Source organism: Octopus sinensis, linkage group LG10 (assembly GCF_006345805.1).
Source record: "Octopus sinensis linkage group LG10, ASM634580v1, whole genome shotgun sequence".
NCBI classification, from domain to species: Eukaryota; Metazoa; Mollusca; class Cephalopoda; order Octopoda; family Octopodidae; genus Octopus; species Octopus sinensis.
In genome coordinates, this window is record NC_043006.1 from 49,142,990 (window position 1) to 49,155,647 (window position 12,658).

The 12,658-nt window shown below is 37.2% G+C and overlaps 1 protein-coding gene across 3 annotated transcripts in view; it reads right to left on the reverse strand.

Annotated features, from left to right (window-relative positions):
* Window positions 1-313: 313 nt before the first annotated feature.
* LOC115216600 (ran-binding protein 3) overlaps window positions 314-12,658 on the reverse strand; it is a 51,371-nt gene continuing 39,026 nt past the window's right edge. For all 3 annotated transcript variants that reach the window (XM_036506633.1, XM_036506632.1, XM_029786074.2), the window contains 6 exons: window positions 11,071-11,192; window positions 7,766-7,886; window positions 3,192-3,328; window positions 2,086-2,231; window positions 1,845-1,942; window positions 314-1,112 (listed from right to left, as the gene is read on the reverse strand). In XM_036506633.1, the coding sequence (XP_036362526.1) occupies window positions 1,060-1,112; window positions 1,845-1,942; window positions 2,086-2,231; window positions 3,192-3,328; window positions 7,766-7,886; window positions 11,071-11,192 (677 nt within the window). In that variant the 3' untranslated portion in view covers window positions 314-1,059. The remainder of the gene's footprint in view (window positions 1,113-1,844; window positions 1,943-2,085; window positions 2,232-3,191; window positions 3,329-7,765; window positions 7,887-11,070; window positions 11,193-12,658) is intronic.

A 12,658-nucleotide genomic window follows, 5' to 3' on the forward strand; every position in this document is an offset into this window, starting at 1 on the left:
AGTTTATCACACCATAGTGGGTTAAACCATGGTTCCTCTACTTTGTGGCAGAAGTAGGAAGAAAGAGTGAGAGAAAGTTGTCGTGAAAGAGTACAATGGGGTTCACCACCACCACCCGCCGGAGCCTCGTGGAGGTTAGGTGTTTTTGCTCAATATGCCTGGACCGGGAATCGAAACTGTGTTCTTACAACCGCGAGTCCGCTGCCCTAACCACTGCGCCTCCACTCATAGCTGTTCCTGCCAATCTGCATGATATTAAAATGAATTTAAAGCCAAGTACAAAGCTGAAATGCAAAAAAACATTACGAAATAAAATGTTTCAATTTTTTTTTTATTGTCTTATCAGAAAATGTCCTTTGTTTTTGCTGTACTCTCCTATTTTATAGTTCAAATAAACTGTCCCCTGCACTTTTCCAATATTCCTTTCAGTTCATAATAAAAATGTATCTTTTAGTAACCCCAACCCCCATTCCCAATCATCTTTCTCTCATTTTCCTCAACATTCTTCTTAGTAATTTGTGTTGTTTTCAACAAGTTTTGCTTGGAGTCCAAAAAAAAAAAAAAATAAAAAAAAAAAAACAAAAACAACAAAGAAACCCTGAAGAAAGAAATGCTACAGAGAACAGGTGCCAAACTGCCAGCCTGTATAGGTGAATATATATCCAATTCTTGCACTGGAAATGCCATCAGGGAACATACTTTTATGTCACCGCAAGCACTGACCAAAATTCCAAACACTTTCTTGTCCTGTTGGATTAACCTAAAGGTATTTTTCTGGAGATAATTGATCACTTATACGCTAATTACATCACACCCATACATACAAAGTATACCCACATGCATGTATGAGAATATGTGCATGCATACTCACTCACATACACACGCAAACATATGTACGCACACACATCAACACATACACATACATATTTTGTTCAGGCTCTATCAAATTTATATTTTGAATCTGCAGATGTAATTTCCATAAGATTTTATTATCTTCCACTTCGAAAGTCAGATTATCCAGAAGATTGTTAACCACTCAGTTTGCTGCAATTATTTTTCTTAGTCTGATTCCGATCTAACTGTCTGGGATGAAGTATAACTTTCGTTGGATGCTGGAATAAAAAAAAACAACAAAAAAACACAATTATATATAAATGTTAAACTGCGGTTATGTTATATTTTAAAACAAGTTTAACCCAACAGCATTTAAATTAGCCATACCCAGCTAAAATACTCTAGCCGTCCTATGTTAAAACTGACCAGATCCAGCCTATCACACCTATCCTACATTCTCATTCTAAAATAAACAATCAGGTAAAGATCCCCTTCAGTCATGAATGACTATAGGATTGCACTTAGAAAGTTCCCTTCCAAGGTACAAGTTGGGACAAGGTCAGGTTGTTTATGGAAGACCAGCACTCGCCCATGCATACCAACCTTCCCTCTCCATGTCACCGATCTTATCCGAGGGAAAGGTAAAGGCCAATGTAGCTTGGCACCAGTGACATCACAATTCAGTTCTACAGCTGAGAAATGTGGAATATAGTGTTTTGCTTATGAACACAACGCACAGCCTGGTCCGGAACTTGCTACCTCATGATTGTGAGTCCAATGCTCTAACCACTGAGCCATGCACCTTCATGAAAATAAGCAATCCCAACATTGAAATCTCAAAGCAACAGGATAAACATGATTAATTCAAAGGAATGAAAACAGTATTCATCCTGTTGAATGTGAAGGAGGCATTCTACTGGATGGGTGTGAACTGTCTCAATTTAAACAAAATGGTAAGTTATTCTTAATAATGATGATGGTTTTCAAGAAATAATAATGTCTTCCTTCACCTTCTGTCTCAGGGTCCAGTACACTACTATCAGATTCTTCTTTTGAGATTGATTTTGATTCCACAGAAGAAACACTTGCACTCAATTCTGGAAGTTTCCTACAAAGAAAAAAAAGTTTCCATGAAAATTGTGACAACACATGAAAATCTTTAGAAAAAATTTTAAAAATAAAACTTCGTTATGATGTAAAATAAATTGAATATTTCATAAGATGTCTATAAAAGTTTTGAAAACAACCTACTTTAGTTTCTTAGGGGAAACTCTGTCTTGAGATTCTGATTTTCTTTTGGATGCATTTCGTTTTTCAAGTTCCTCTTCTTCAGTTTTCAATTGTTGTATCCTCCATTCGATGGCTCGCATTATGTTGTCACTGTCTTTAGGGTTAGCCTGATAACATACATTATGATAGCAGTTGGCAAAAGGAATGTTTTATAACATTCATGCTAGTCTATAATATTAATACAGCAAACACTACAGCTTCATTATAAATAACACTTGATCTTCAAACTCAATCACCTAGAACAGAAGCTATAAATGGACACTTTGTCTTTAAGGGGCAAAGCTTAAATTGAATTAACCCTTTCGTTACCAACTTGGCTGAAACCGGCTCTGGCTCTGTAGTACAAATGTTTTGTTTTCATAAGTTTTGAATTAAAATCTTCCGCCTTACAATTGCGAGCCGAATATCCTAACCATTAAATCATTACTTTTAAGAATTGTTTCAATAACACATATTTAAATCCTTCATTCAGTCTAAGTATAGCTATTACATGCACTCTGTTTTAGATCCAGAACCATATCAACATTGTCAAACACAGATCATCTGAATAATTAGTCTGTAAGACATCCAACAAGCAGAGTTATTTCTTTCAAACGAAAAATCTAAGATCAAGATAACTCAGCTGAGGAATCATGTTAACAGCATTACACATCTTACAACTGAACTGAGTGTGTGTGTGTATATATCACACATACAGCCAACATGTGTATAAACTGGGTCTATATTTAGTCAATACAACTCAAGAAATGAAATGAAATCAGTACATTCAGGTAAACTAAAATGAAAAGATTCACAACTGAAACAAAAGTTCAGCCCTGTTAAGTTTTACAATTAAGAGAAACAAAGAGCAGAATTAACATATGGTGAGAGTAAACCAAATGGGAAAAAAACAATGCAAAGAAAATTTTCTTTTAATTATAATTACAATAAATTTAAATGAGCTTTAGCTAATAATCAAAGGTACAAACTGATGAAAGGAAAACCTCTGAATAAAGAGAATGCATAAGTGGGGTTTGGTATAAATAACAACTAGGATTTTCATGACAATTAATTAATTAAATACTTACTACGATGAGAAATACTTTAACTCCATCACCATCGGTGGCAGTTAGTCGTACACTCTTCTGACTGGCTTTTTTCACGGTCATTCCTGTCCAGATTTTAGTGTTCAATATCACTCGTAAACTTCCTTGTGATCTCATTACTGAGGTATAATAGAAGCACAGATTAGATTAACCACAAAAATATCAAAAAGAATGTCAGTTATAAACATCAGATTACTTAAAAAAATCCTTTTGCATGTCTAAAACTATTTTCAAACAGATCTTATTACAGATTGCCTATTCTCTTAATTACCTCTCAATGTTCAGCATTCTTATCAGTATAAAAGGAAGACAGAGAATAACAACAAGTTAGTGAGATAACCAAATACTCATAAGACAAGACACCCTCAACTGTGTGAGGTATAGTATTGTGGGATGTGAAAGTATGATAGAGTGACAGGAACAAGTGACTTGCTGAAGAAGGGAACACATGCGTCAATCCTACTTCATGGTCATATTATGATTAACATGAAGAGCATCCAACTCATCATCATTGTAACATCCACTTTTCCATGCTTGCATGGGTCAAGCAGATTTTCTACAGCTGGATGCATGCTCTTCTTGTAATTCAACTCTCACCTGTTTCCAAGTAAGGTAATATTTCCCCTTGGATAAAAAGGATAAACATCCTTCCCAAGTCAAAGAGACTCAATATATATTTTCTCCCCCAGGATGGGACGTGTCCTTTACAGGATTATACATATTTGGCAGCTGAGTGAACTGGAGCGACATAAAATGAAGTTATTGTTTTCAAGAACACAATGCATTGCCCAGTCCAGAAATTGAAAAATCAACATTTGAATGTTTGGCCTCATGGAGACAAAGTGGCTGAGTTCCTTTTGAGCACTGAACCACATGGAGGTAAAGTGGCCAAGATCCTTTCGAGTGTTGGGCCTCATGGAGGCAAAGACCAAGGCCTTTGGCATTATGTTGTACTTGAGAAGACCCAGCAAGCCGAGCAAAATCAGTCGTAGCAGGCACCAATGTCATGCAAATTGCACCCATGCCAGTGGCACATCAAAGCACCCATTACACTCTCAGAATGGTTGGTGTTAGGAAGGGCATCCAGCTGGCACCTGTGTTGGTGGCACATAAAAAACACCATCCGAGCGTGGCCGTTCGCCAGCCTCGTCTGGTACCTGTGTCGGTGGCACATAAAAAGCACCCACTACACTCACGGAGTGGTTGGCGTTAGGAAGGGCATCCAGTTGTAGAAACACTGCCAGATCTGACTGGCCTGGTGCAGCCTTCGGGCTTCCCAGACCCCAGTTGAACCATCCAACCCATGCTAGCATGGAAAGTGGACGTTAAACGATGACGATGATGATTGGAAAATAAATGACACTAATTCTATGACAGTGACACTTTTTCACAACTATCACATGATGTCAAGAGGAGACAAAAACATACACACACACACACACACACATATATATATATATATATATATATATATATATATAATGAACTTCTTTCAGTTTCCATCTACCGATCCACTCACAAGGCTTTGGTTGGCCTTCAAACAGCAGACAAAAATAGAAAATCAAAGTCTAGCAATTATCTCTTCAAATTTGCACCTTAGAATAACGAAAGACATACTTTCTAGCATAATGCATTCTTCCACCTCCTCCTTCCTCTCTCTTTTCCACCCACCCTGCCTCCCTCCCCCTCTCCCTTTCTCTCCGTTGCAACCTGACAATATGAAATTAACTCATTTCTTTTTTTTTTACAGCTGCTTTGAAAAGCTGTCAAACGGATAAATTTAAGAAAACAATTCACAGAGAAACAGTGAAATGCAGAAATGATGTGTTTTAGAGATTAGATCACAACACATCTGATGGGTTGATTGGTAGAGAGGGAGTGGGTAGACATTTTATCAAAACCTGAACTGTTTCTGCTATTATATCATGGGTTCATGGTATATAGTCTAAACAAAAACATGCACAACCTTTGGGGGTATATAAAGTTCAAAGTTTACAACAGCAACTCTTCAAATAATTTATAATATTTTATAATAGAGAATTACACAGTGAAAATGTTTTTCTTTTTTAATTTTCCATATTTATTTTTTTTCAACAAAAACCACAGAAACTTGTGAGTTAACCTGTGCTGGTAAATTGATTACGATAGCAATGAATGAATCAAGCAACATATTTATGATGGCTATGACAAACACCTGTCACACTTTTAAATAACCTTTTAATTCTCCATCGTTTCAAAGTTCATTTTTCCATGCTTGCATGGGCTAGATGGATTTTGTTCAGGTGGATTTTCTATGGCCTGATGCTCTTCCTGTTGCCAACACTTATCTGTTTCCAAGTAACGTAATATTTCCCCATGACCAGATACGTTTTTATAGAAGATTAGAAACAAAGGACATTGCTTGTACGACAATAACATCTATTTACAACTAACATGGAATGTCAGGGGGGGGGGGAGGGTTTTTCGGTGAGTCAAAATACCAGAGTATGAAGAAACTGCAAGTGAGAGGTGTCAACTAACTGACATGACAACGAAAGGTATGAGAAGATAGTTAACATTTTCTGAATTATTTAACATAAAAACATACATGTGCTTAAAAAGTTAGCATTGCAATTACGTAGCTAAAAATCTGTGCCCTTACCGGCATCATGAAGGGCATCCAGCCATAGAAACCATGCCACAACAGACAGTTGTTGTCTGGAGAGCACCCTGCTAGCCAGTTCCACATCAAACCATCCAACCCATGCCAATATGGAAAGCAGACATTAAATGATGATGGTAATGATGATGATGAATGTCGCACTGAGGAGGCTCATCAGTACATTATGAATGGAACTGGTAGATAGAAACTGAATGAAGCCTGTCGTGTATGTGAGTATATATACTCTTGTCTAGGCATCACATGATGGTTGTAAATGAGCATCATCCTCATACAAGTGGGATTCATTTTTTTTTTCCCAGTCTTCTGTGAAAAACAAGTCTAACAATGGGAGATTACTATCTTGCTTAGAAACAAGTGAGGGTTGTTGACAGGAAGGGCATCCAGCCATAGAAAATCTACCTCAACAAATTCCATCAAACTCATGCCAACATGAAAAAGTGGATGTTAAATGATGATGATGATGATAATCATCATCATCATTATTTTACAATTCTTATTGGGATCCACAACTCTCATAGACTGGTGCTCATGTGTCATTTTGACAGAGTCTCTATGACCAGATGCCCTTCTAGTACCAACCACTTTACAGATGTATAGAGTGTATTGGACACCAGTGAGGGTTGACAATAGGATGAGCATTAGACCAAAGCATAAAAAAAAGACAAAACAAATGCTTCTATAAATTTTATCGTACCATGACAAAATGGAAAAGTGAACATTAAAACAATGATGATGATGATAAGCTAAGGCATGAACAGGCTGGAAGATCATCATCATCATCATTTAATGTCTGCCTTCCAATGCTGGCATGGGTTGGACAGTTTGACAGGAGCTGGCTAGACAGAAGACTGCACCAGACTTCTATGTCTGTTTTGGCATGGTTTTTACAGTTGGATATTCTTCCTAACACCAACCACTCGGTAGAGTGGACTTACAAAAAAATCCCAATCTCACATGGCAACCAAGTCTTCTCCTTGAGAAAGGCAGATTATATGATTGTGTATGAAACCTGATGTAACATGATAGTGTGATGTGACCCTTTAAATAAAGCAGATTTGTGAAGACTGGAAAGAAATGAAGTGAGCCTGCTCCACTGGAAGTAAGTACCGGTCAAGCATTGGAATTGATAAAATCAACTGGCACCCAACCCCATTTCAGGGCTTGTGCCTATAGTAGAAAGGATAATTAAAAGAATACATGCAAATAAGCAGGCTAGTTAAATGGATAATTTTTCAGTATTATTTGGTTACTAGAAGCATACTGGAAATACTGGTTAAAAGCTAAACTATGTACATCATAATAAGCTCTGGATTGCTCACAACTATTTACTAATACTAACTCATTCAGAATTATATTCTAATGTTTGATGGTCATATCTGAGGTTGTCTCCCTCCCTAACTGATCAGATGCAATTCAAGAAAAATTATCCATAAAATTATTTCATTTTAGTATTTGGTTTACAAGATTCTTGACGTGAATTCATGTGTTGAAAAAATTTTATCTCAGGAGGGTCATGACACCAATATAATAAACACATGCACTGGTTCTATTTCACTTCTTCATTTGTCAGTTGGTTAACCAATTAACTAATCTATAGTCTGATTAATCATTCAGTTGATTATTAATAAGGTTTGTCAAAGTCCTTTTATCGCCATTTATAACCTCATCAATGATAAAACCCCTCTCTATTCCAAGTCTGCTTCAGAGGGCATGTCACTGATTAATCAAACAATCAATTAGTTAATTCGTTAACCAATTAACAAATAAGAAATGAAATGGAACCAGTGCATGTGTTTATCATTGGTATAATGACTGTCTCAAGACAACAGAATTAGACATAAAAATAAGAATGCGAAATGTAAAACAACCTGGAGCAATGGTTGTCACAACTCACCTAATCGGGACTGAAATTTTTCTGAGTCATTTCCCACTAAATCATTCAACCGTAAAACTCCCTGGCCTCGCTCTATCCACACCAAGGTAGGTTTGTCAAATACAAATAATTTGCAGTTTGACTGGAAAAAGAAAATATAAATAAAGTCTTTAAATATCTCTTCATCACGCATACAAAATACAAATGACATAATCTATGTTAAATACTCCTCAAATACATCTTATAAATATACTGTAAGCATTTCCAGAACAACCTGAATATACACAATAATTTACATTATTATCGTTAGCCTTTGCTGAGACCCCCCCCCCCTTGGTCATGACTGACCATGGGATTGCACTTAGGAAGTTACCCTCCCAGGCACAAGTCCGAGCAAAGTTGTTTATGGAAGACCAGCAGTCACCCATGCATACCACCCTCCCCTCTCCACGCCACCAGTGTTATCCAAGGGAAAGCCAACAGCCGATACAGCTTGGCACCTGTGACATTGCAACTCATTTCTACAGCTGAGTGAACTGGAGCAACATGAAATAAAGTGTCTTGCTCAAGAACACAACACACAGCCCGGTCCAGGATTCAAACTCACAACCTCGCGATCGTAAGCTCGAAGTTCTAACCACTGAGCCATGCGCCTTCACATTGTTAACCCTTTAGCATTCAGATTACTCTGTCAAATGTAAAGCTTATTTATTCACATTGTTTTGAATTATCTCTTAAACGGCAGGAAAGGATTGCAAGAATGTGTGTACAAAACAGGCAAAATACACGAAAGATATCTTTTTCTTAAGGCTAATTTTAAAACTTATTTTAATTTTGAATAGCTATAAAAAAAAAAGCTATAATAATTTTTAATCTCTCACGCAATAACATTTACAATCTCATCAGTGAAAAGTGCTGTAAAATATCCATGATCCTCTACATCTGGTGTGAGCATAAAATCATTTGAGATCCCTTCATGGCTGTTGTCAAACAATGTACATTGTTCATCATTGTCATCATCATCTATCTCATCTGATGATGAGAGAAAGTCAGAAAAAAACCCCCACTTCATTTCTGTATAAATTTTCCGTTTGCAACTTGATTTCCGTCATCAGTAAGGGCCCCCTTAGGCTTATGTGCATTTGACAAAGTAGACACTTGGACATCAAATGGTGATGACCATATCCATGTAAAATTTTAAAAAGAAATCAACTGCTGATGCTCGCCATTTAAGGGTTCATCGTGCATATTCTCATAGCTTCAAGATTTCAATGATGTGATTTTATGTTCAGAATGACACTGTAGTATACATGTGAGAAGCCAGATATGGCACATTTAAATACTCAGGGGTTAACATGTTGCCTATCAAGTTCATTTGGCGCCATATTTTCTTTTGTACTAGTGGTCTAATTTTGTTATAAATTATGTGTTTTTTTAATTTTTTAACCAGGCGCAGAAGTGGCTGTGTGGTAAGTCACTTGCTTACCAACCACATGGTTCTGGGTTCAGTCCCAGTGTGACACCTTGGGCAAGTGTCTTCTACTATAGCCTCGGGCTGACCAAAGCCTTGTGAGTGTACTTGGTAGACGGAAACTGAAAGAAGCCCGTCATATATGTGTGTGTATATTTGTCCCCCCAACATCGCTTGACAACCGATGCTGGTGTGTTTACGTCCCCGTAAGTTAGCAGTTCGGCAAAAGAGACCGATAGAATAAGTACTAGGCTTACAAAGAATAAGTCCTGGGGGGTCGATTTGCTCGACTAAAGGCAGTGCTCCAGCATGGCCACAGTCAAATGACTGAAAACAAGTAAAAGAGCATATATACATTCTAGTTCACTATATACACTACCAGGTTGATTTACAGTCAGGGTGTCAATGGTGACGCCCATGGCACAGAATATATGTTCATACTGTATTGTGGAAATCACATTAAAAAGGGTCTAAATGTCTACTATACCTCCATTTGTGGTTTTACAATTCTTCTAAGAATAACTTCTTTTAGTTTATAATTTGAGCTTTACAACTGCAAATGGGTAGTTCTTTTTCTTAATTTTATTTGAAATTATACTATATTCCAGTAAAACATTACAACTGTATTATAACAAAGCATACATAGCAGCACTATCTTACTTATGAAAGGTATTTATTTTTTGACTAGGTCCTACCTCAGTTTCTATTGATTCAAACTGAAAACAATCCAAAAAATACAGAGATGTGTTCTGTATATTTCCTAAAATTTCAACAATGTAGTTTGAACCACAGTAATATGAGGCTCTGTAAAAAACATTCCCCTTGGGAGTCACTGATGACTCCCATGGTGAATATAAAGCATGGGGAGTCAGTGGCAACTCCCATAGTAGGCAGTGTTAAGGAAAACGCTACAATTGACCTATCTTTCGGTTACTTTTCCATCAGTTAATAGGGGGTGGTTGACAGTTTGGTGACAGCCAGTCACTATTGTATTATTATCAATTGTAAATTTTGTTGTCAATGAGGGAAGAAAGCATAAAAAGTAGAGCTTTCAAGAAGTACCCTACTTAGACCTCTCTTGAAAAGGATAAAAACCTATAAAAGCAAGAATTGTGAGGAAAAAGTATAGGAAATTATAATAAAATTGCATGGTCAATCTACAGTATGTGGCATACTGTAATTTTATGAACTATTTGCTAAAGAAACAATACTGATCAGCAGAATTAGACAATTGGGCTTGTTGTTTGGATGCTGACAATTTGGCATGGTTGACTGGATATAGACCTGTTTTGGTAACCATGTTCTGGTACTGAGGCAAACACAAACATGCATGCTCACAGAGAAATACACACATAGGTAAATTGATAGAGAGAGAGAGAGAGAGAGAGAGAAAGAGAGATTGCACATGCTTGCAAAATATGACTAGATGCTCGCATGCACAAACAGAAAGAGAGGGAAGACAAGAGAGAAACACTAAAATATCAGATGTCAACAAAAAAGTCAACATTGACTCAGTGACGTCAAACAGGCAGTGCCAAAACATCTCATATCCACAGATCAGCTAGCATCAATAACTAGGATCGAAGGTGGCTGGCAAAAGAGCTTCAGTGGTTTTTGAGTGGAGCCCACTCTGTTGCAAACCTTCAGTTCAGGTTTCGGTAACTTGACACCTTGACATAACATCCCCTGTATTGATGTCAAATAAGTCAGCATTGAATTAGTGATATCAAAATGACCATGCCAAAAAGTTTCATAGTCATAAAGGAATCATAATACAAACATCTTTCAGATAGCCCACCTGAATATTGAAAAATCTAATCAGCATAATGAAATGAGAATTAACAAGGAATATTACCTGTAAAACATTGGACTCATCTTCTTCACCAGTTTTTACTTCAATCTCTTTGTATTCTGTTCTGACATCATGTTTCATTTGATATTCTCGAGCTGATTCTTCAAGAGATTGGCAGGGTTTCTCTGAAATTAATCAACAGAAACAATGACAGAATTTTAACTTCAGTGATTACTAAATTTTTCTGAGTCAGTGTAAAAAAAATAAAATAAAAAGAGAGAGAAATAATACAGAGACAGGCATGGCTGTGTGGTTAAGCAACTTGCTTAGCAACCTTGTAGTCTCAGGCTCAGTTCTACTGGAAGGCATCTTGGGCAAGTGCCTACTACTATATAGCTCTGGGCCAACCAATATTTTGTGAGTGAATTTAGTTGACAGAAACTGTGTGCAAACCCATTATATATATATATATATATATATATATTGTCGCCTTACGGGCACTTGTGCTGGTGGTACATGAAAAAAAGCATTAGAGTGGGGTCATTGCCAGTGCGCTAGACTGGCTCCTGTGCAGGTGGCATGCAAAAAACACCATTTGAGCGTGGCCGTTGCAAGTACCGCCTGACTGGCCCTCGTGCTGGTGGCATGTAAAAGCACCCACTACACTCTCGGAGTGGTTGGCATTAGGAAGGACATCATAAGCTGTAGAAACTCTGCCAGATCAAATTGGAGCCTGGTGCAGCCATCTGGTTCCCCAGTCTTCAGTCAAATAGTCCAACCCATGCTAGCATGGAAAGTGGACGTTAAAACAATAATGATGATGATATATGCATGTGTGTGTGTGTGGGGTCTTTGTCTCACCATCACTAGATAACTAGTGATGATTTATGTCCCTGTAACCAAGCAGCTTGGCAAAAGGAACAGACAGAATAAATATCAGGCTTAAAAAAGAATTAAAAAAAATATTGGGGTTGATTTGTTCGACTAAACCCATCAAGGCAGTGTCCTAAGCATGGCCACAATTCAATGACTGAAACAGGAAAAAAAACAATAAAAGATAAATGATGTGTTCAATTCTATTCCTCACACCCATTCCATTTTTTTCAATCATTTCAGATTACAAGGAGACAGAAATATTTGTAGGGTTAAGAAGTTTCGTTTGCAACCAGTTCTGGATTCTATCCTGTTACACGGCATCTTGAGCAAGAGAATTTTATCATAGCTTCAGGATAACTAATATCTTCTGAGTAGAATTTGGTAGGTGGAAACTGTGCAGAAACCTGCCCTGTGTCAACACCGTTGTTTTTATAGATGGCGACCCTTTATGATACCAACCTTTTTAGTCATCTCTTATAACACATAAAGATACAGAGAATTCTTCCCAACCACATGTTTACAGGTTCAGTCCCACTGTGTGACACCTTAAACAAGTGTCTTGCACTCTAACCATGGGCTGAAGCCATGTGAGTGGACTTAGAAGATAAAAACAGACAAAAGCTCATTGTATATGCATATGTACATCTCTCTCTTTCTCTCTCTCTCTATATATATATATACATATCTGATCATTGCCCAATGGACAAACAACATCTCAAATAACAAATTTTCCCCTTATATCAATATATCAGTAACACTTCAGCCCAATTTCAAT